The sequence below is a fragment of the Hylobates moloch genome, unplaced genomic scaffold (assembly GCF_009828535.3).
Source record: "Hylobates moloch isolate HMO894 unplaced genomic scaffold, HMol_V3 SCAFFOLD_10, whole genome shotgun sequence".
Taxonomy (NCBI): Eukaryota; Metazoa; Chordata; class Mammalia; order Primates; family Hylobatidae; genus Hylobates; species Hylobates moloch.
In genome coordinates this window covers 30,314,090-30,337,325 of record NW_026652285.1, presented here as the reverse complement: position 1 = coordinate 30,337,325, position 23,236 = coordinate 30,314,090, and the positions used below count along the sequence as shown (strand labels likewise).

General features: G+C 42.0%; 1 protein-coding gene and 1 long non-coding RNA gene across 6 annotated transcripts in view; one reads left to right on the top strand and one right to left on the bottom strand.

Moving 5' to 3' along the window:
* Nucleotides 1-23,236, top strand: part of LOC116475011 (uncharacterized) — a 57,636-nt gene that overhangs the window by 1,180 nt on the left and 33,220 nt on the right. For 2 of the 4 annotated variants that reach the window (XR_004249800.2, XR_004249799.2), the window contains one exon: nt 3,627-3,717. This is a non-coding gene — a long non-coding RNA (uncharacterized LOC116475011). Of the gene's footprint in view, nt 1-3,626; nt 3,718-14,430; nt 14,624-15,609; nt 15,723-23,236 lie in introns of all 4 variants that reach the window. The other 2 variants (XR_009215417.1, XR_009215416.1) reach the window with 2 other exon arrangements.
* Nucleotides 1-23,236, bottom strand: part of LOC116475009 (leucine-rich repeat-containing protein 37A2-like) — a 44,328-nt gene that overhangs the window by 1,839 nt on the left and 19,253 nt on the right. For both annotated transcript variants that reach the window (XM_032163975.2, XM_058446069.1), the window contains 6 exons: nt 14,266-14,337; nt 13,636-13,710; nt 8,153-8,271; nt 4,693-6,221; nt 4,026-4,130; nt 800-849 (listed from right to left, as the gene is read on the bottom strand). In XM_032163975.2, the coding sequence (XP_032019866.1) occupies nt 800-849; nt 4,026-4,130; nt 4,693-6,221; nt 8,153-8,271; nt 13,636-13,710; nt 14,266-14,337 (1,950 nt within the window). The remainder of the gene's footprint in view (nt 1-799; nt 850-4,025; nt 4,131-4,692; nt 6,222-8,152; nt 8,272-13,635; nt 13,711-14,265; nt 14,338-23,236) is intronic.

Below are 23,236 nucleotides of genomic sequence, written 5' to 3'. Positions count from 1 at the left end.
ACCATGTTGGTCAGGCTGGTCACGAGCTCCTAACCTCAAGTGATCCCAAAGTGCTGTGATTACAGGCGTGAGCCATCCTGCCTGGCCTTTCTGGTTAAAATTCTGTGAGGTTTGCATAAAAGGAATAGAGTGGGGGCCCAAAAACCAGTAAGATGAGAAAATAGTGTTTCCTCAGTTCTAGGATCCAGGGAAAAAAAAAGAAATAAATAAGAGAAAGTACCGTTTCCTGCCACTTAAGAGGAAGGACTCACATATCCTACCTTCCATCAGCCTTGAAGGAGACGAGTGCCCTCTCTCTCACACCCAGTGGCCTTCCCTTCCCCTTTCCCAGAGCCTCCAAGAAGGCGCCTGGCCTGATGCCCACCATCAGCAGCAACAGGCACCAAAACCTTTCTCCTTCCTATCCCTCCCCACCTCCCGAAAGGGCTGGGGACAGCAGTTATGTCCTTGTTAGTTCCATCCAGCTCAGCTTTGGCTGGGGAGCTAATTTCACTGGAGCCAGGCTAAGCATTAGGATAAGTAAGTATTTGTCCTGTCTTGGGCAGTTCCCTCACTGAAAAATGAGGGCAGAGTTCTAAGCCCTCCTCTAATTCTAAAATTCTAATTAAAACTTTGCGAGACTAGTGGTGGTGCATGCCTGTAATCCCAGCTGCTCAGGAGGCTGAGGCAGGAGAATCGCTTGAACCTGGGAAGTGGAGGTTGCCGTGAGCCAAGATCGCGTCATTGAATTCCAGCCTGGCAACAAGAGGGAAACTCCGTCTCAAAAGAAAAGAAAAAAAATCACCAGACTAATATTTACCTTGCGAATCCTTCTTTATCTTCTTGTGGTGGCCTTCGGTGACAACAAATCTGTTTTAGAAGAAAACACAATTAAGATTATCTATGACAATAACCACCATCTCCAAATCTGTATTGATTCCTTTTATTCATTATAAGTCTCATCTACCTGATGAGGTAACTTTTTTGAAGACAGGAATTGTATGCTGTGTAACACTGCTTTGATTCTTCCATAGTTCAGTCATCCTTGCTATCTTGCGGGGGACTGGTTCTAGGATACCGCCCCCACACCATACCAGAATCTGTGGATGCTCAATCCCTTACATATAATGCTATAGTATTTGCTTATAACCAACACACATCCCCCCTATACTTTATTTACTTAGCGACAGGATTGCCCTCTGTTGCTCAGGCTGGAGTGCAGTGTCACGATCACAGCTCACTGTAGCCTCAACCTCCTGGGCTCCAGTGACCCGCCCACCTCAGCCTCTTGAGTAGCTGGGACTACAGGTGCATACCACCACACCTGGCTATTTTTTTTTTTATTTTTAATAAAGACAAGCTCTCACTATGCTGCCCAGTTTGGCCTCCCAATGTGTTGGGATTACAAGTGTGAGCCACCATGACTGGCCCCATGTAATTTAAGTCATCACTAATAAAATGTATACATATTGTACAGTGGTGACAGTTGTTATATTTTACTTTCTATTTGTATTTTTATTGGTTTTTTTTCTTCAAATATTCAGCCTGATCTAATTGAATCTGAAGATGTGGACCTGCTGATGAAGAAGGCTGACTGTATCTAACTTAGGGTCTTGCATGCAGCTGACACTTAATACATTTTATTGACTGTTTTAGATAACATTCAACAGATAATTCCTAATAAAAACTCTTAAAAGTAGGAGAAAAAGGACACCTGAATCCTTCCTCTGAAGTAGCAGGAAAACCAGCCTGGGCAACATAGCAAGGCCTTGTCTCTACAAACAAATTTTTTAAATTAGCTGCCTGCCTGAAGTCCCAGCCACTCAGGAAGCTGAGGCAGGAGGATCCCTGAAGCCCAGGAGTTTGATGTTACAGTGAGCTAGATCACACCATTGCTCTCCAGCCTGGGTGACAACAAGGCCCTGAGAAGGAAAAAAATAAGGAAAGGAAAAAGGAAAGGGGAAAGGAAGGAAAGAATAGAAGTATTGGAAAGGAAGAGACAAAACTATCATTATTTGCATATTAAATGATAAATGTTAGCCAAAGAAGCCTAAGACAATCAACTAAGATTTTACTGGAAGTAATGAGAATTCAATACAGCGGCTATCTACAAAATCAAGAAATCAGCACACAAACCTCAAATACTTTTCCCAGGTACCACCAATAACTAATTAGAAAATGGAAGAAAGATCCCATTTACAATGGCAATAGAAATGTATGAAGTATTTAGGAACAAAAATACAAAGATCTTTTATCTAACAAGAGATGTGTAAAATCTATATATGGAAACACTAAAGCTCTTCTGAAAGACAGGAACAGGAAATGAACACATGACATGAGATAGCACGTTCCTAGAATGTCGTACAGATGTCAATTCTCAAATTCATCTAAAATTTAACGTAATCCTATTCAAATCCCAAGACAGTTTTTGGTGGTGGCTGTTTTTGAGACAGGGCCTCGCTCTGTTGCCCAGGCTAGAGTGCAGTGGTACGACCACAGCTCACTGCCTCCTTGACCTCCCAGGCTCAAGCAGTCCTCCCACTTCAGCCTCTGAAGTCTCTCATATGGTGTCCAAGAAATGGTGACAAATCTCACAAAGGGACTAGGCTCAGCAGGGCTGGAATATTCAGGGAAGGTGTCAAGAAGAAAGATAAACTTGAGTTGGCTTTTGAGAGATTCATAGGACTCCCACAGGCAGAGTGAAATAAGGGCATTTTATGGACAAACACAGACAAAAGCAGAAATGCGGGTGGTGTGACTGGGGTGTGGTGAGGGGCTGCTGTGGCTGGAATGGAGGGCTGCCACAATAATGGAAATGGTAAATGAGGCAAATAGGGTTGGACTGGTAGCATAGTGTCAAGGTTGCCAGCTTATTAAATCATTCTTCCAATATGCTAGCACTGGCCTGTTGGGAAAAGTAATACATCATGTAATCGAACAAAAGACAAACGGAGGCAAGCTCCAGGAATGGGCACTGTAAACAGGACTTGCCCCAGAGTAGCCAGATGTAGGCTTTAGAAAAGTTGATGCAGCTGGGTGCAGTGGCTCATGCCTGTAATCCCAGCACTTTGGGAGGCCGAGGCGGGCGGATCAGGAGGTCAGGAGATCGAGACCATCCTGGCTAACACGGTGAAACGCCATCTCTACTAAAAAAATACAAAAAATTAGCTGGGCGTGGTGGCGGGCGCCTGTAGTCCCAGCTACTCGGGAGGCTGAGGCAGGAGAATGGCAGGAACCCGGGAGGTAGAGCTTGCAGTGAGCCGAGATTGCGCCAGTGCACTCCAGCCTGGGCGACAGAGCCAGACTCTGTCTCAAAATAAATAAATAAATAAAAATAAAAAATAATAAAAAATAAGTTGATGCAGGTTGAGCATCTCTAATCTGAGGGGGAATGTCTCACATGGGGTCCAAGAAATGGTGACACATCTCACAGAGGGCCTAGGCTCAGGACGGCTGGAGTATGAGACGTTCTCCCTCGCCTGTGAACTTCAAAATGTGGCCAACAATTTTTTAAAAGATGGCTACTCTGTAGTGCTTTAAATGGACCAATTTAGACAATGCCTTACACGCTGGAGGACGATACTGTGTAAATCTAATACGTCTACAAGACAATACTTCTCTCTTTTGGCTCTCTCCTTCCTCTCCAGGGTGATGACAACTCCGTGAGGGTGGAGATTATACCCCTCTCATCATTTCAGCAACAAGGAAATAAATTAGTGGCAGAGTAAGGGTGATTTGGTGAGTACATCCAATTGTTGACATAGTTTTGGGTGGGAGAAATTTTGCTATTATATCGACTTCTTAAAATAGTCCAGTGGGATTAACTTGGTTTCAATTCACAAAGATCTGGAAGCGAGGATCCTTTAAAAATCCTGAAATACACACTGCAGTAAAAGAGCAAAGCATACACCTCAGCCTTAAATGACTGAAGAAGTATGTCAAGTAGCAGCAGGTGGGAAAGTGGCTTTGGTTTTCAATTTGTGAGCTCTGAATCCACACAAAGACAGGACTACATTCTGAAAACCTGAATTAATTATTGTCCTTACCACAACGAGGCAGAGAATTATAATCAAATTCGTTACTATGATAGTCACAATTACTGCGAAGGTGAGTTTCTTCTTATAGCCATATCTTGGAACTTCCTTTGTGAGCTAAAAAAAAAAAAAAAACCCAGAATGAGAGCTAACTATTCAAAACCCCAGTATTCCAGGTGAGTAGCTTACAGGTTCTTTTTTATTTCTTTGAAAGAGGGTCTCACTCTGTCACCCAGGCTGGAGTACAGTGGTGCAATCACCGTTCACTAGACTCGACCTCCCTGGGCTCAGGTGATCCTCCCACCTCAGCCTCCCAAGTAGCTGGGACTACAGACACATGTCATCAACCCAGCTAATTTTTGTATTTTTAGTAGAGACAGGGTTTCACTATGTTGGCCAAGCTGGTCTCAAACTCCTGACTTCAAGTAATCCACCCACCTTGGCCTCCCAAAGTGCTGGGATTACAGGAGTAAGCTACCACCCCCGGCCTATGGTTCATCTTGTGCCCTAATCTATTTCACTCTTTACATGAGCAAAGTGGGAGATCACTGTCATGGCCAAAGTTACATGGCCAAGATAAGCTATGGCCTGGGAGTCCCAGGTTCTCCTGTGTGGGCACTTTCCTGGGATATGCTAAATGATGAGAAATCTGGGTCTCATGTTTCTATGTGGTCCTCACCTCAAGCGACTTCTGTTCTTTGTGTTCACTCTGGGCTTCCGTGCTCTCAATATAAGTAGCGGTCTTCCATTGGTCTGTATCCCATTCTACCTTGGATGCCTTTACTTCCTGCTGCTTGCTGAGAAGATTCAGCAGGTGGCCTGTCCTGGAGATGAGCCTGGCACAGGTCACTTGCACATCGGCCCCAGAGCAGTCCATCTTCAAGATCCGGATAACATGAGAAAGGAGCCTTCTCACATTGTTGTCGGGGATAAGGGACTGTAGCTGCTGGGTTAGCTGAATTTCAAACTGATCACCTGGGGACGAGAGCAATGGGTCATTGAAGCTTTTGGGCTCGGGGGACAGGTCAGTGCCCGCGTTGTTGTGTTCCCCTTTTGTCTCAGTTTGTGTAACAGTTGGCCCTAAGTCGAATGCAGTCCCAGTGGAGTCTGCCTCAGGAGGGTGATTGTAGTTTGTGTTTTCAGAGATGGTGCCTTCTGGCATGTTAGTGTTTTCCATAAAAACGTTTTCTTCAAAGGCATTTCTTGCAGTTGTGTCTTTTACATTTGTGTTTTTTATAAAACGTACTGAAGGAGCAGATACTTCCAGAAAAGGGTTTTCTTGAGGACTCAGGTCTCCTAAGGATGAAAAAGCCCCTTGTGAAGGGGAATTTATGAGGCTGTTCGCTGCAGAGAACAGAGGCCTGTTTGCGAGCATCAGTCTATTGAGATAACTTTTCTTTCTGAATTTTGGACTCTTTTTGAACTTGGGTGTTCTGTGGGCCACGCGGGAGCGAGTTTTGGGAAGGTGGTATTTTTTTCTGGAACGTATGATTGGTTTAGAATCCTCCATATGTGTGACTCTAGCCTTTGCACTTTCTAAAATGGAAGTAGCGTGGGTGAAGTCTTTCGATCTGTCTCTCACCTGAGGCAGGGCTTTTGCAGGGCTGGAGGTAGAAGGCGCGCCCTTGGAGAAGTGTTTCAGCACAGAGACTGCTGCCTTATGCTGTTGGGTGAACGAAGGCTTGCTGTAGACGGCGTTTCCCGCTAACTTCTCAGGCCCCTGCTGTATGTGAGGCTGTTCCAGCTCCCTTGGGGCTGGACTCCCGAGCCTTTTTTCTTCGGCAGCGTTCTCCACAGATGCCTGGGCACCCTGTTCCCTCCTGATGCTCTGCCTTCCCACCTCTTTGAAGTGCCTTTTCTGGATGCTGCTTGGGCCCATGAGGACTCTGTTAACCCTCTGCAGGTTTTTACCTACACTTTGAATTTTTGCCAGGCTGTTTCCTGTGGTTGGCAGTTTAATGAACGGTGATAACATTGATTTCACATCTAGGTTTGCCGCTGAAAAATACGGCAAGTAACTTAGGGCACTGATAACATCACTCTCGTCATTGGTGTCTCGCTGCTCACTCCCAAAGCCTGACAAGTTGATGCCACTGCTGTCTGAGGGCGCCTCCGGCTCAACAGTCAGCTCAGTGCTTGTGTGATTCTTCCGGGCTTGTAACACCTTCATGAACGCTCCTTCTGGATTCCCTATAGATGCTTCTTCAGCTGTCAAAAAAGAAGAGACTGCTTTGATCATGAAAGATGATGGGACAGGATGCATCAGTCCATAGCTGTACACCCCAGTCACACAGAGTAGGAGTCAGCAAACATTCGAGTGCCATTCAGAGAGGAGAAACACACACCCAATCCTAAACCTATGAAATGGCAACAACAAAAGGAGAAAATACATCTTTTGAAAACACGGCCACCTACTTGGAACATTCCATAGTGTGACATAGAGTAACTCTGCTTAGGATTATTTCGTTGATCCCCAGGGGCCAACTGCCCAGTGCTCAGTCAAAGCCCAAGGTGGAAGACAAGTGCTTCCCTGATGAGCTGATGAGCTGGCCTCTCTGGAGGCTGCTCCGTACCCTGTGCTGTCCTGCCTCAGATGCAGAGAGAGCACAAGGCTCCCGCTCTCCTCGTCCTCGGTGCGCCTGTTCTTGCTACCATCACAGCTGAATGCAATGAAAGGCATTGCTCTGAGAGGAGCAGGGTGGAGATGCTAAAGTGGAGGCCCCCTCCCATTGCTGATAGATCCTCATCTGGCACGCGCTCCACCCACCCACCCCATTCTCTGCTCCCACATATCGTAGCCCCATCACAGAAGATGCGACATGGAAAAAAGCACTGTGTCCACCCTAGTTGTTAAATTTGGGCAGAGATTTGTGGTGTAGGTTAAGAGGTTTTTAAATTTGCCAGATTGTATGCCTATGTTGTTAAATATACAATGAATCTGTGATATGATAGCAGTTTCTGGATAAACATTACTTGAGGTCCTAAAATGCAGAAGGGAAAAAGCAACTTTTGTCAGATGCCTACTTTGCTTTCATTCATCTCTAATATTTTGGATGGGGAATCATCCAAAGCTTCTGACTGCATGAAGGTCAAGTGTGCCAGTGTGCAGCTGGGTTTCTTTTCCAGAATTAAAAGTATTTTGGGTGGTGGTGAGGGTCAGCAGAAGAAGTAAAGATTGTGAGAAAGGGGAAACATGGGCTTGGGGAGAACCCAGAACTGGGGCTAGAAGACCTGGCACTAGGCTACAGCACTTAGCACCTCTGATCTTGTTTTCCTCATCTGTAAAAGGAGGTAAACAAAGCTTTTCTGCCCAATTCTTGGGGAAAAGGGAATAATATAATTGGCAAAAAAAAAAAAAAAAGTTTTGAAAAATAAGCAACACTGACTTTATGTAACCAAGCATTATTAATTATCCACCCCATATCAGTGGTAGATACCTGTATTCAAGCTATCTGGACATGAAAGCAGTCACATTTTAGAAGTCATGAAGTTGGTGCTAATAAACCTAATCTAAGAAACACTCTTGAAAGCCCTTGAGCATTTGTTCTGTGAACAGAAAGGTTTGAGATTCAGAGCAAGTTCAGAGTTGGATGGTCTAAGAATGGAAAAGCCCTCCATTCCATTAGAAGAGCCAGGTAGCAATTTCTGGTTATGGAACCAGAAGCTCTCAGGCTTCAAATAAAACAGCATCACTTGTACTCTTATAAAACTGTAAAAACAGAAAAACCAAAACCGCATCTACATCTGTCCTATAAGGCAGAGAGTACTTGAGACTTCATGGATTTAAAACCAGCTTACAAACTACATTGCACTATATGAAGAAATTATCACTGTGGGCAAAGCATCAAGCAGAGAGCACAGTACACAGTGTGTGGATGTTAATGGTATTCCCTAGCCTTCCCATTCCTTTGTCTTGGTCCTTTGTGCATATGGAACAGTTCTATTATTAAATTTTGTAGTAATAACTGAGAACCTGACTCTCAGCAAGGGAGTAGTTCAGAAATTGAGGGAGTTTAACTCTGAATGAGTAAATAAAAATAAAGCAATTATGTCATTAGCTTAAAATTTTGTCATCATTAAAAATAAAAAGTTTAAAAACAAATAATGTAACAATTTATCACCGCGCAATTTGGACTCACGACAATGTATGGTGTTTGTCAGACATGCACTGTTGCAATGCAGCTTGACTGTCTTGCAGACAGCCTCAATGCTGTTTTTAAATTGGCAGAGGCAGCAGGCCATATGGCTAGGTAAGATCCTATAGATGAAAACAGAGAGCAATAAATTAGTGGTAAAGCGGTTACTTGAGTAGGTAAAGGAGGCAGCCAACGCTACCAAAGGGGTGGGAAAAGGGTGCCATTGAAGCCTATGGACTGGACAGTTGGGTAGGAAGCAGAAGGCCAACAGGAAGGAGGGCAAAGTTGCCCAACCGAAGGGTAAACATGGCAGTGAGTATGGTATGCCTAGAATAAAGGTGGTTGGGATTAGAATTGGGTGACAGTGATTAGTAGTTTAATTCAGAAGTATCTCTTCCCAACGCAAAAGTCTCACTTTGGGCTGAAAGTACAGAAGAAGAAGGTAGACTTTTAAGAAGTCTGAATAAGCCCCCAACTTCTGGAGTCCCTTTCTCAATTCCTGTTGGGAGTGGGAAATATTATAAATTACTCTGGGCATTAAAAATAGCTTAGTTTAACCTGGATTCCGGGGTTAAAACATAACAAAGATTGCATTGGTCAAATCTGGACAATTTGAGCATTCAAAAGAATAACAACAATAAGTTACAACATATTTAATATAAAGAAGAATCCATGAAGAGTGATATTCAAAAAGAAAGAGGGGGAGTTCTTCTTCAGTGAAATAATGCCAGCTAGTAAATGTAGAAGGAATGACACAATTTTAAAAAGTGTCACTTTGCAACCATCAGTGTAATACAAATTCATTCAGACAAGGATTATCATTGATGCACATTTGGGTGAAAAGACATTTGAGAACAGGATCTTCACTGAACTCAAAGTAACAACCCACAGATTATTTATTAATTACCAAGGGGAAAATTATTATTTTTTATTTTTATTTTTATTTTGTCACTCAGGCTGAAATACAGTGGCAAAATTATACCTCATTGCAGCCTCAACCCCCCTGGGCTCAAGGGATCCTCCAAATTCAGCCCCCTGAGTAGCTGGGAGTATAGGCTTGCACCACCATGCCCAGTTAATTTTTTTTTTTTTTTGTACTTTTGTATTTTCAGTAGTGACAGGGTTTCCCCATGTTGCTCAGGCTGGTGTAGAACTCCTGGGCTCAAGCAATCCTCCCACCTCGGCCTTCCAAAGTGCTGGGATTACAAGTGGGAGCCACTGCACCCAGCAAAATAATTACAATGGAGAGATCTGGAAGATCACCTTAGTCAAGTGATCAAACTTAGTATTACAGGCCACCTGCAGTTACGAGGCAGGAAGGATACATCACCTATGCAGTATTTTTCCCAAAAATGCTTAACTTGAATTTCATCATGAGGAAACAGACAAATCCAGACTGTGGGACAATTTACAAGACAAACTATCTTTGACTCTTAAAAAATGCCAATGTCATGAAAGATCAAAGAAAGTAGAGGCATGTTTTAGATTAAAGGAAATGAAGACATGACATGCAGTGCCTGATCTTTGATTGGATTCTGTACTATTCTTTCATCTTTCTGGCTTGTTTGAATTTTTTTCAACATGTAAATTTGGGCAAAAGAGGTAACCAAGACAATTGATTCATTTATTGTTGTGGCTTATTGGGGGCACTTCCAGAGAGATAAAAACAATCCCTGTAACTGAAGTAAAAGGTTAATCTTAGGCAGTATAGCATGGTCATTAAGGATACAGATTCCACAGCCAGACTGTGCTTAAATCTCAGTTCCGCTAATAATGTGAATTTGGGCAAATTGCTTAATCTCTGTTCCTTGGCCTTGTCATTGTAATAGTACCTACCTCTAATGAATTTTGAGGATCAAATGAATCAATACCTGAAAAATGCCTGGTGCACAGTGAGTGCTCAATAAGAGTTAACTATAATTATTATGTTGCAGAGGTTGTGGGGGGCCTTTTCTGAGTCCTCCAAAAGGATGGCTTTATTAGGGCCACATTAAGACTGAAAACAGAAGAGGGTTTCATGGATACATGAAGTCTACGAGTTGGGGGTACAATGTATAGAGTTTTAGATTAAAACTGCATCCAATAAGTTGGCCTGACACATCTTTCAAACCTATAGAGGAATAATCACAAGTGACTAGTATTATTCCTTTGGGTCCAGTGGAAGCCTCTGATCTTCACATGGAATGGACCCGGAACCGTAACCCAGCATTTTGTTATATAGCAACCTTAACTCTGACACAAAGGTGTTTCTTTTGTTTATTTTGAGGCTGGGTCTCGCTCTGTTACACAGGCTGAGTGCAGTGGTGCAATCTTGGCTCACTGCAGCCTCTGCCTCCTGTGCTCAAGTGATCCTCCCACCTCAGCCTCCTGAGTAGCTAGAACTACAGGTGTGTGCCATCCCGCCTGGCTAATCTTTGTATATTTTGTAGAAATGGGGTTTCACCATGTTGTCCAGGCTGGTCTCAAACTCCTGAGCTCAAGCAACCCTCTGTCTTTGGCCTCCCAAAGTGCTGGGATTACAGGCATGAGCCCAAAATTTTTGTTATTCTTTTTCTGCCCCCAACTTTTTATTTTAAACATTTTCTTTTTTTCCTTTAAGCCTTAGGATGGCTGGGAAACATTTTCAAATGGTATAATGAACACCTGTATAACTTTCATCTGGAATCAATAGTTGCTAATACTTTGCCACATTTGCTTTCCTTGTGTGTATGTCTATACATTTTCTGGACAAAACCATTTGAGAGTCAGTTGCAGACCTAATGACCCTTCACCATTAAAGACTTCAGTGTGCAGCCCCTAAGAACCAAGGCATTCTCCGACATAACCAGAGGACTATCATCACCCAATGGAACTTCATATTATCATTGTCTACTATGCAGTCCATATACACATTTTCACAGTTGTCCCAATCATAACATGGCTTAAAAAATTCAGAATCCAATCAAACATCAGGCATTACATGTCGTACATGATTCTTTAGTCTCCTTCAGTCTAGAACTGTTCCCGGGATTGTTTTAAAGTATACTGACAAACCTTTGAGACTGTAAATGACCTGAGGTATACTTGAGAATAATTTTCCAATACGCGTTAAAGATCATTACACATGAGCCAAGACTCAAATGAGCTGGCCTACTTACTTTGTACATAAATGTGCAAACTGCTGAAGACTTCCAATAATGAACTCCCATAAGACAGTTAGTTCAATGTCTTTACGGCCTTGGTGACAAATCATTACAGAGGATGAGAGCATTTTTCCTATCCACTAATGGTCAAGAAAAAAGCAGACAGATCCTCACTATCTTAGAGAACTAAGTGAGAAAGCTGGTCGATGAAGGGGACTTCATCCAGAGAGGAAGGGATCCAGCTGACAGGGAAGATGCTGCAGGAGGCTGAGGAAAGTGAGGCTAGAGCAGTAAAACAGATCCGACAACGTGGTGAAGATAAGAAAGTGACCTGACAACAATGAACGGAGCAGAGCGCTAAATGAAGGGCCCTTTCCATGCTGATCTTGCATAATGCCCTCAACCAGCCTTAGCATAACTGAGTCTCTATTTAGCTTGCCATATTGTGGGGGCTGGTGGCACAACTTAAGTTGCAGTAAATTGTGTAACAAACACAGTAGGGCCCTGCAGGCATATATATACACATATATATGTACGTGTATAGATGTATATACATATTTTTTAGAGAGGGTCTTGCTCTGTCACCCAAGCTGGAGTGCAGTGGTGCCATCTTGGCTCACTGCAACCTCCACCTCCTGGGTTCAAGTGATCCTCCTGACTCAGGTTCCCTAGTAGCTGGGACTACAGGCATGTGCCACCACACCTGGCTGATATATATATATCTATATATAACCTGCAAAGAAGGCCAGGCACGGTATCGCATGCCTGTAATCTCAGCACTCTGGGAGGGTGAGGCAGGAGGATCACTTGAGACCAGGAGTCTGAGACCAGCCTGTGCAACATACTGAGACCTCATTTCTACAAAAAAATTAAAAATAAAAATAAAAGATACATCATATATGCAAATTAACTCAAAATGGATCATAGACCTAAATGTATATAATTTCTGGGAGAAGACATAGGAGAAAATCTTTTAGACGTTGGATTAGACAACAGGTTCTTAAAGATTTCTTAGGTAAGAAACAAAAAATCACAAGCCATTTAAGAAAAAAATGCTAACTTAAAGCTGATCAAAATTAAAAACTTCTGGTCTTCAGAAAACATTTTTATTTTTTACTTTTTTTTTTAGGCGGAGTCCCACTCTGTCGCCCACGCTGGAGTGCAGTGGTGCAATCTCGGCTCATTGCAACCTCCACCTCTCAAGTGCAAGCACTTCTCGTGCCTCAGCCTCCTGAGTAGCTGGGATTACAGGCATGTGCCACCACACCTGCCTAATTTGTGCATTTTTAGTAGAGATGGTGTTTCCACACAACCGGAATACTACTCAGCAATGAAAAGGAGTGAACAGTTGTCCCTCGGTGTCTGCAGGGGATTGGCTCCAGGACCCCCTGCAGATACCAAAGTCCACAGATGCTGATGTCTTTTTTATGAAATGACATGTTTGTATATAGCCTCAGGTATACTTTAAATACCTAATACAGTGTAAATGGTATGTACATAATTATACTGTATTTTAAATTTTCTAATGTTTTTATTGTATTGTTGTTTTATATATTTTATTTTTTCCAAATATTCTGCATCCATGGTTCATTGAATCTACGGATGAGGAACCTGCAGATATGGAGGGCCAGCTGTAGTGATAGGTGCAACAACATGGATGGTAGCATAATCTCAAAAAAAATTCTTCTGAGTGAGGCCAGGCAAGGTGGATCTTATCTGTAATCCTAGCACTTTGGGAGGCTGAGGCGGGCGGATCACTTGAGGTCAGGAGTTAAAAACCACCCTGGCCAACATGGTGAAACCTTGTCTCTACTAAAAATACAAAAATTAGCCAGGTGTGGTGGCATGCACCTGTAATCCCAGCTACTCGGAAGGCTGAGGCAGGAGGACCACTTGAACCTGGGAGGTGGAGGTTGCAGTGAGCCTAGGTCATGCCACTGCACTGCAGCCTGGGCGACAGAGTGAGATTCCATCTCAAAAAAAAAAAAAAAAAAATTAGGCTTTGTGAAAGGAGCCAAACACAAGAGGCTACATGCTATATGATTTCATTTATAAGACATTCTGGAAAAGGCAAAAGTATAGGAACAGAAATCAGATTAGTAGCTAACAGGGGCTGATGGTGGGAGGACGGGATTGCCTACAAAGGGACAGGAGGGGCCTTTTTGAGGCGTCAGAAATGCTTTATACTGGGAATGTGGTGGTGGTTATGTAACTACACATTTGTCAGCCTCATCAAACTATACTTAAAAAGCATGAATGTTACTATATGAAAATTATACCTCAATGAACCTGACTTAAGAAAATAATAAAACGAACCTAAAGAACCAACTAAGTAAAAATAAATCTCAGAAAAAAATAACTTACAGTTTTTCCAGTTCAACAGTCATCATGAGAATGTTCTTAAGTGTTGTAAGTGGGACTAGCGTTGTTCCCATGTCTCTGAAGAAGAAAGCCGAAACATTCATGATATGAACCCCAATAAAAAATTCTGTACTTAACAATTCAATTTTGGCTTCTCTATTAAATAAGCCAGCTCAAGAGTTTATTTGCTGTAGAATTCCAGGGGACTCTTATTAAAGAAATTAAAGTTGATTTGCATCATCAAATTAATGATACTCAAGAGCAGAACTTACACCTTTTTTTTACCATTATCTTCTCACTTTCATATTGCACTCACCATCTTATTTACGCTTTTCTTCATTTTTAGAATAATGAACACCTTTTCCCCTTTGCTTTCTTGGTTAAATAATATTCCTCCATGTGTCTACATGTTCCAAATCTATATGGGTTCTTCAATGCTGTTCTCTTCCCCTGCTGGCTGTCTTGACCATTATACATCCTCTTAATTATTTTCTTCGCCAATAACTTTTTTCAATAACCCAGTTAAAATTTGAATTATGACATTTTAGCCTAAATGTAAAATACTTAAGCTTTGATGAACAATTTAAAAAGCATAAATCATCTCATGACTCACGAGAGTACTATGGTACTTACAGATATTTTAATGCTGGCAATTGAAAGAGATACGGATCTTCAACAGTTGTCAGAGGATTGCGATTCAGAATTCTGAAAAATGCAATGGAATTAAAATAACCTGCATTTTCAGTGTGTGAAACTGCATGGAAAGTTTACATTCATTTTTTGGTATGGAACTTGTAGGTAAAAAAGAAAAAAATGTTTCCTGTTTTTACCTAAGAAATCACCATTAGACTCCGTAAAGCACTATTCCTCTGGGAACTACCGAGGTCTCTAGAAGATAAAGGATAGAACGAGGGGAAGAACTACAAGGAAAAAAAAGTGGATAGCAAAGAAAAAATATGCCACAGAACTTTCCAGGTCAAAAACCCTAAAAGTGAGTATGTTGGTAGGAAGCCCTGACTGTGGAGGAAACACTATTTCTAGCATCCTCCATAATTCAAGTTGCTCATCATAATTCAAGTTGTTCATCTATTTTTTTTTTTTTTTTTTTTTTTGAGATGGAGTCTCGCTCTTGTTGCCCAGGCTGGAGTGCAATGGCTCGATCTTGGCTCACTGCAACCTCCGCCTCCCAGGTTCAAGCAATTCTCCTGTTCTGCCTCAGCCTTCCCAGTAGCTGGGATTACAGGCACCCACCACCACACCCAACTAATTTTTGTATTTTTAGTAGAGACGGGGTTTTACCATGTTGGCCAGGCTGGTTTTGAACTCCTGACCTCAGGTGATCTACCTGCCTCAGCCTTCCAAACTGACAGGATTACTGGCATGAGCCACTGTGGCTGGCTGCTTGTCTTTTATCTTTATAAAGTTTTTAAAATTTATGGTTTAATTTGCACAGTTAAAAAAAAACAGGACCAATTCTTTTGCTTCATAGCCAAAGAAGAAGGAATAAATCTAAGAGGAGGAACTGGTCAAAACCATACTCCCACTTGTCTTCTTGTATGACATCACAGCCTTTCTTACATTGCATGTAATCACCTGTCCACTTGTCAGGCTCCTGGACTATGAGCGCCTTGAGGGCAGAGACCACATTTTTTTTTTTTTTTTCCCTGAGACGGGGTCTCACTCTGTCGCCCAGGCTGGAGTGCAGTGGCGCAATCTTCTCTCACTGCAATCTCCGCCTCCCGGGTTGAAGCAATTCTCCTGCCTTAGCCTCCCAAGTAGCTGGGATTACAGGTGCCCGCCACCATGCCCTGTCATCCCTGTGCCTGGCATGATGTCTGAAATGTATTAGGCATTTAACAAATGTTTATTGAATAAAAAATGACATTTTGTTTATATGTCAATAAAATGAATAAATTGATTTTGATGCAAATTTTTATTCCAAAATGCTGGAATCGATTTTCTTTTTCATTCTTTAAGGTGAACAAGAAAAAGAAAAGAAACAGGAAGAAATAAAAGAAAATCTGCCTTTAGGTTAACCCAAGAATCATCTTTGTACTTCTGCAGAAATTATAAAAATAATAATTATTACAGTGAGTATCTACTGGGTTGCCAGGTATTTGTGATCAGCAAATACCTTACGTGGTAGATATTATTATTGCTCTATTTTTAAATGAGGAAACTGAGGCACAGAGAGGTTATATAACTTGTCCTAGGTCACCAAGCTATTAAGCAGCAAAGCTGTAATTTGAAGTCATATGTTTAATCTGTATGAAGAAAAAGGGTTTACTTTAACCTTAGGTTTTTTTAAAATTTTTATTTTCGTTCTTCACTCATTCTTATTCTTTCTCTCTTTTTCCTTCCTTCCTTCCCTCCCCCTTCCTTCTATTTTCTTTCCTTTCCTTTCTCCTCTCTCCTCCACTCCCCTCCCCTCCCCTCGCCACCCAAACAGGGTCTCGCTCCATTGACCAGGCTGGAGTGCAGTGGCGTGATCTTGGCTCACTGCAACCTCCACTTCCCAAGCTCAGGTAATCCTCCTTCCTCAGTCTCCCAAATAGCTGGGACTGTAGGCACGCACCACCACGCCTGGCTACTTTTTGTGTTTTTAGTAGAGATGGGGGTTTCACCATGTTTGCCAGGCTGGTCTTGAACTCCTGATCTCAAGTGATCCACCTGCCTTCGCCTCCCAAAGTGCTGGTGTGAGCCACTGGGCCCAGCCTTAATTTTGAGAAGACTAAATACAGAAGTGCCTTTCAACCTTCTTCTACTCCTCTGGGAGGACCTCTATGAGAATTACAATTTCTCATTAGCAGGGCACGGCAGCGCTTGCCTGTAATTCCAGCTGTTTCGGAGGCTGAGGCAGAAGAATTGCTTGAACCTGGGAGGCGGAGGTTGCAGTGAGCCAAGATCAAGCCACTGCACTCCAGCCTGGGCAATAGAGCAAAAAAAAAGTGGATTACAGTTTCTCTTTTTATGCCTTTCCCCTAATCATTTCCCATGATTAAATAGTTAATTAGTCTATGGTCAATGAGACTTTTTTTTTTAAGAGACACATTCTCACTCACTGTGTTGCCCAGGCTGGAGAGCAGTGGCTATTCACAGCCACGATCCCACTAGTGATCAGGATGTAAGTTTTGACCTGCTCCATTCCTGAACTGGGCTGGTACACCCCTTTTTAGGCAAGCTGGTGGTCTCCTGTTCCCGGGAGGTCACCATACTGATGCTAAACTTAGTGCGGACACCCAATCAGCATAGCATGCTACAGCCCAGAATTCCTGGACTCAAAGGATCCTTCTTCCTTTGCCTCCCAAGTATCTGGGACTACAGGCATGTGCCCGGTGAGCCTTCAGAGATTTAAAACCATGTTGTAAGTGACATCAGTGAAAATGGTGGAATAAAGACATCCAGGCTGGGCACAGTGGCTCATGCCTGTAATCCCAGCACTTTGAGAGGCCAAGGCGGGCGGATCACGAGGTCAGGGGATTGAGAACATCCTGGCTAACAAGGCGAAACCCCGTCTGTACTAAATATACAAATATTAGCTGGGCGTGGTGGCAGGCGCCTGTAGTCCCAGCTACTTGGGAGGCTGAGGCAGGACAATTGTGTGAACCCAGGAGGCCGAGCTTGCAGTGAGACGAGATTGTGCCACTGCACTCCAGCCTGGGCAACAGGTCAGAAACCTTTCTAAAAAAAAAAAAAAGACATCCAAAAATTCATCCCTTCATAAAAGCAACAAACACCAAAAAAATGGCCAAAAAAAAAAAAAAAAATTGACCAGAATAAACTTTTTCAGAACTCTAGAAATGTAACCAAAGTCTTGCAACAACCCAAGAAGCATTTATTCAAGAAAAATTTCTGTAAGAACAGTGAGATTTGTGTTAACTTGCCTTAGACCATTCCTCACTCTCTAGCTCAGTAGTCACCTTGAAAAACAGCCCACATCCCCAACCAGAGGGAGCTGAATGGAGCTGGAGCTCCTTCAAAGCCTTATTCTCAGTTAACTGTCATGATGTCATCTGTCTGGTGGTTCCCTGGAAGACCTCATTTGAAAGGTTTGTCTTTATTTGACCAGAATGAAGGCTGTCAGTGCTAAAGCCTCTCCACAGAGGGTGTTTTTGGGAAACAATTACAGACAAGTGTTTTAACATGGCAACTGTATTGGGCAATGAATAACAGTTTGGGGGAAAAAAGCCTAATCAAAAAGCTTAATAGGAAAAGCTGACGAATAAGATGTCCATAGGAATTTTGAAACACTCTGATATATGCTTGGGAAACTAGAAGTCCATAAGACATATTCCTGGCGATTTGGAATGTCATGCACATGCATAGGGCAGGCTGTCAGCATGGTCAGGAAAGACCTACTAAGTTCATAAACTCTCATCCCTGGCTGATCTTGAGGTTTTGCACAAGCAAGAAGTGAAAGCTAAGGCATGGCTGTAAATTGTCTAGCTGAGTGCTGAAGGTATGCCCCAACATGGACCCAGAGCCCCCTGGCAAAAACTAGGAGACTTATCAGTTCCAAGAATTTAAGTAAATCTTCATTTAATCATTAGTGGATCAGTAAGCTAACCGAGGAGAGACTTTAGTGGGAACACATGACATATAATGCAAGACTTTGGAGAAGAAGTTCAGAAAAGTCACTTAATAAATAGCAACGACTAACATAAGCAGCAGTAACACCAAACCCTGGCAGCATGGATCTGATTTTCAGAATTGCTACATTATATTATTTAAAATATTCCATTTTTAACAAAAGTTTATGAAAGATGCAAGGAAACAAAGTATGGCCCAAACACGTGGTGGGGGGAGAAATATGCAGAAATTGCCCCTGAGAAAGACCAGATGTTAGACTTACTAGACAAATATTTTTTTATTTTTTATAGCTGGGGTCTTGCTAAGTTGCCCAGGGTGGTCCTGAACTCCTGGCCTCAGCCTCAGCCTCAGCCTCAGCCTCCCAAAGTGCTGGGATTATAGGCATGAGCCACCATGCCTGGCCTAGAGAAAGATTTAATTCAGCTATTTAAAATATGTTCAAAGAGATAAGAGAAACGATTCAGTTCTGTAGACTAGAGAACTAAAGGAAAGTATGAAAGCAATGTCTCATCAAATAGAGAATATCGGTAAAGAGATAGAAACCACAAAAAGGAGCCAAATAGAAATTCTAGAGTTGAAAAGTATGGTAACTGAAATGGAAAAATTATTAGAGGTTCTCAATGGCACATCACAGTAGGCAGAAGAAAGAATGGGGAACTTGAAGGTTAATTGAGATTGTTGACTCTGAGGAACAGAAATAAAAATGAATGAAAGTGTATGGAATCTCAGAGACCTGTTTGTGGAACACATCATCAAGCTTACTAACATACATATAATGAGAGTCCCAGGAGAAGACAAACAGAAAAAAGGAGAAAGAATATTTGAAGAAATAATGGCCCCAAACTTCCCAAACATGATGAAAAACAATCTGCATATTCAAGAAGCTCAAGGAACTACAAGTAGGAAAAACTGAGGGATCCACATCTAAACATACTGTAATCAAACTGACAGAAGCCAAAGACAGAATATCTTCAAAGCAGCAAGAGAAAAGCAACCCATCACATACAAGGGATCCTCAATAAGATCAATAGCTGATTTCTCTTCAAAAACAATGGAGGTGCTGAGCATAGTTGCTCACACCTGTACTCCCAGTACCTTGGGAGGCTTGAGGCTCAAGAATTGCTTGAAGCCAGGAGTTGGATACCAGCACTGGCAATATAGTAAAAACCTGTCTCTACAAAAAATTTAAAAATAACTGGGTGTGGTGGTGCATGCCTGTAGGCCCAGCTACCCAGGAGGCTGAGGTGACAGCATTGCTTAAGCCTGGGAGGTGGAGGCTGCAATGAGGTGAGTGATTGCCCCACTGCACTCCAGCCTGGGTAACAGAGCAAGACCCTGTCTAAAAACAAAACAAAGCAACCACACACAACAGTGGAGGACAAAAAGGCAATGAAATGGCATATTCAAAGTGCTGAAGAAATTGTCAACCAATAATTCTATACCTGGCAAAACTACCTTTGAAATTGAAGAGAAATTAAGATATTCTAGATAAATAAAAACTGAGAGACTTTGTTGCTAGAAGACCTGCCCTATAAGGAGTACTAACGTGAATCTGCACAAAGAAATAAAAAGCACTGGCCGGGCACAGTGGCTCAGGCCTGTAATCCCAGCACTTTGGGAGGCTGAGGCTGGAGGATCACTTGAGGTCAAGAGGTTGAGACCAGCCTGGCAAACATGTTGAAACCCTGTCTCTACTAAAAATACAAAAATTAGCCAGGTGTGGTGTTACATGCCTGTAGTCCCAGCTACTCAGGAGGCTGAGGCACTAGAATTGCTTGAACCTGGGAGGCAGAGGTTGCAGCGAGTCAAGATTGTGCCACTGCACTCCAGCCTGGGCAACAGAGCAAGACCGTCCCAAAAAAAGGAAAAAAATAAGAAAAAGATACTTACATACTGCAATAATTATAAATCTAGTTGATGAACATAAAGTATATAAAGATGTAATGTGTGACAATAACAGTATAAAGGAGAGGGTGAGAGTGGAGCTTTAGAGAAGCAAAGTTTTTGTATACTATTGAAACAAAGTTGGAATTAATCTGAACTACAACGTTATAAAATTAAGATGTAGCTGAGACGACAGGTGCGCACCACCACACTCGGCTAACTAAAAAAAATTTTTAGAGATAGGGTCTCACTATGTTGCCCAGGCTGGTCTCAAACTCTTGGCCTCCCAAAGTACAGGGATTATAGGTACGCACCACTGCATCTGGCCACAAACATTTGTTTTTTTATTGTTCATTTTTCAAGACAGGTTTTCACTCTGTTTCCCAGGCTGGAGTGCAGTGGCACAATCATGGCTCACTGCAGCCCTGACCTCCCGGGCTCAAGTGATCCTCCTGCCTTAGCCACCTGAGTAGCTGTGACTACAGGCGTGTGCCACCACGCTCAGCTAACTTTTAAATTTTTTTTGTAGAGATAAGGTCTCAGTATGTTGCCCCGGCTGGCCTTGAACTCCTGGGCTCCAGCGATCCTCCCACCACAGCCTCCCAAAGTGCTAGGATGACAGGTGTGAGCCACTTCACTGCACAAATACAGAAGACCAAATTATTAAAATTAGAAATGGGAGGGGATATTACTATTGTTCTTAGAGACATAAAAAGGATTATAATATGAATAAAAAGGATTATATATATAAACAATATATGCTAATAATTGGATAAGCTGGATGAAAGACACATTACCAGAAAGATATAAACTGCTGAATCTGACGAGAAAAACAGAAAATCTGAATAGCCAGACCTATGTCAAGTAAAGAGATTGAGGTAGTAATCAAAAAACTTTCCACTAAGAAAAGACCAGCAGGCAGCCTCACTGGTGAATCTACCAAATACTTAAAGAAGAATTAACACCAATCCTTCATAAAGTCTTTCAAAACACAGATGAGGAAAGAACATTTCCTAACTTATTCTATGAGGGTGATATTAACCTGGTATCCAAACTAAAGACGTCACACACAAAAAATTACAGACCAGTATTTCTTATGAATGTAGACGGAAAAACGCTTGACAAAATCTGGCAAACCAAATTCAACAGAGTATTCTGTAAACATGGAGCAGATAATAATAGCACGATTCTCCAAATTGATCTATGGTTTCACCACAATTGTTGTTTTTTGGAGTTAAAAAGCTTTCATTTATTGGCCAGGCATGGTAGCTCACGCCTGTAATCCCAGCACTTTGGGAGGCTGAAGCAGGTGGATCATCTGAGGTTAGGAGTTCGAGAGCAGCCTGATCAACGTGCTGAAACCCTGTCTCCATTGGAGTCTCACTCTGTTGCCCAGGCTTGAGTGCAATGGCGTGACCTTGGCTTACTGCAACCTCCATCTCCCGGGTTCAAGCGATTCTCCTACCTCAGCCTCCCGAGTAGCTGGGATTACAGGCGCCCGCCACCACGCCCTGCTAATTTTTGTACTTTCAGTAGACACGGGGTTTCACCATGTTGGCCAGGCTGGTCTCTTAACTCCTGACCTCCGGCGATCCGCCTGCCTCGGCCTCCCAAAGTGCTGGGATTACAGGCGTGAGCCACTGCGCCCTGCTAACATATCCTCTTTCTAAAAAGCTACATATATTGCAAAGTATTGGAACAGGAATAACATAGCAGTTAGGTTGGGCATTTGGGTTGATTACATGTCTTTGCTATTATCAGTACAATTCTTATCAAAATCCCAGCTGGCTTCTTTCCAGAAAGTGACAAGCTGGTTCTAAAATTATAATGCAATTTAAGGCACCCTAAATAGCAAAATAATCTTGTAAAATAATAAAGTGGGAAGACTCAAATGTCCCAGTTTCAAAACCCAAATCAAATCTACAGCAATCACAGTGTGACACTGTAATGTGGACAGACAAATAAATCAATAGAATAGAACTGACAACCCAGAAATAAACCCTCACATTTATGGAAAATTGATTTTTGACAAGGGCGCTAAAACAATTCAATGTGGAAATAATGTTTTTTTTTAAATGGTGCTGGAACAACTGAACATCTATGTGCAAAATAATGAAGGTGGACCCTCTACATCTCACACAATTATAAAAATTGATGCAAAATATGTCAAATATCTAAATGTAAGAGCCAAAACGACAAGACTCTTAGACAAAAACATGGGAGTAAATCTCCGATTAGACAACAGTTTTTTCTTCTCCAAACTGGATTTTTTTCTTTTAAAACAATTTTGTCTTTTGAATTTAATGAAGTATTACTAGCTGAAGGCAGCTGACATGGTGAAAAGAATGTCAGACTGATGAAAGGGACACAGCCTGATTTGAAACCAAACCCTGATCCTTTTTAAAGAAGAATAAGACATTTTATACACACACATGATACCAAAAGCACAAACAACCAAAGGAAAAATACATTAGATTTTATCAAAATTAAAAACTTTTGTGCATCAAAGGACACCGGCAAGAAAGTCAAAGAACTCACAGGATGAGAGAAAATATTGGCAAATTATCTGTTAAGGTCTAATATCCAGAGTATCCAGAAGATATACAGAATTCCTATAATTCAATAAAAAGACAAATCAATTTTTTAAATGGACAGAGGATTTGAATAAATATTTCTTCAAAGAAGATATATAAATGGCTCATATACACACAAAAATGTTGAATGTCTTAAATCATTAGGGAAATATCCATCAAAAATTGCAGCGAGATGCTACTTTACACTCACTGGGATGGCTATGAGAAGAGCTAGACAACGACAGTGTTGACAAAGACATGGAGAAATTGAAACCCTCAAACATTGTAGATGGAAGAGTAAAATGGAGCAGCCACTGTGGAGGTCGGTCTGACAGGTCCTCAAAAAGTTAAACATAAGAGTTGCCATATGATCTAGCAATTCTGCTAGGGATGCACCCTAGAATTAAAAACATGTCCACACAAAAAGTAGTACATGCATGTCCATAGCAGCATTATTCATAAAAGCCAAAATAAAGTAGAAAGAACCAAATGTCCACTAAGTGATGAATGGATGAACTGATATAGTGATGGCTCCATACAATGGAATATCACTCAGC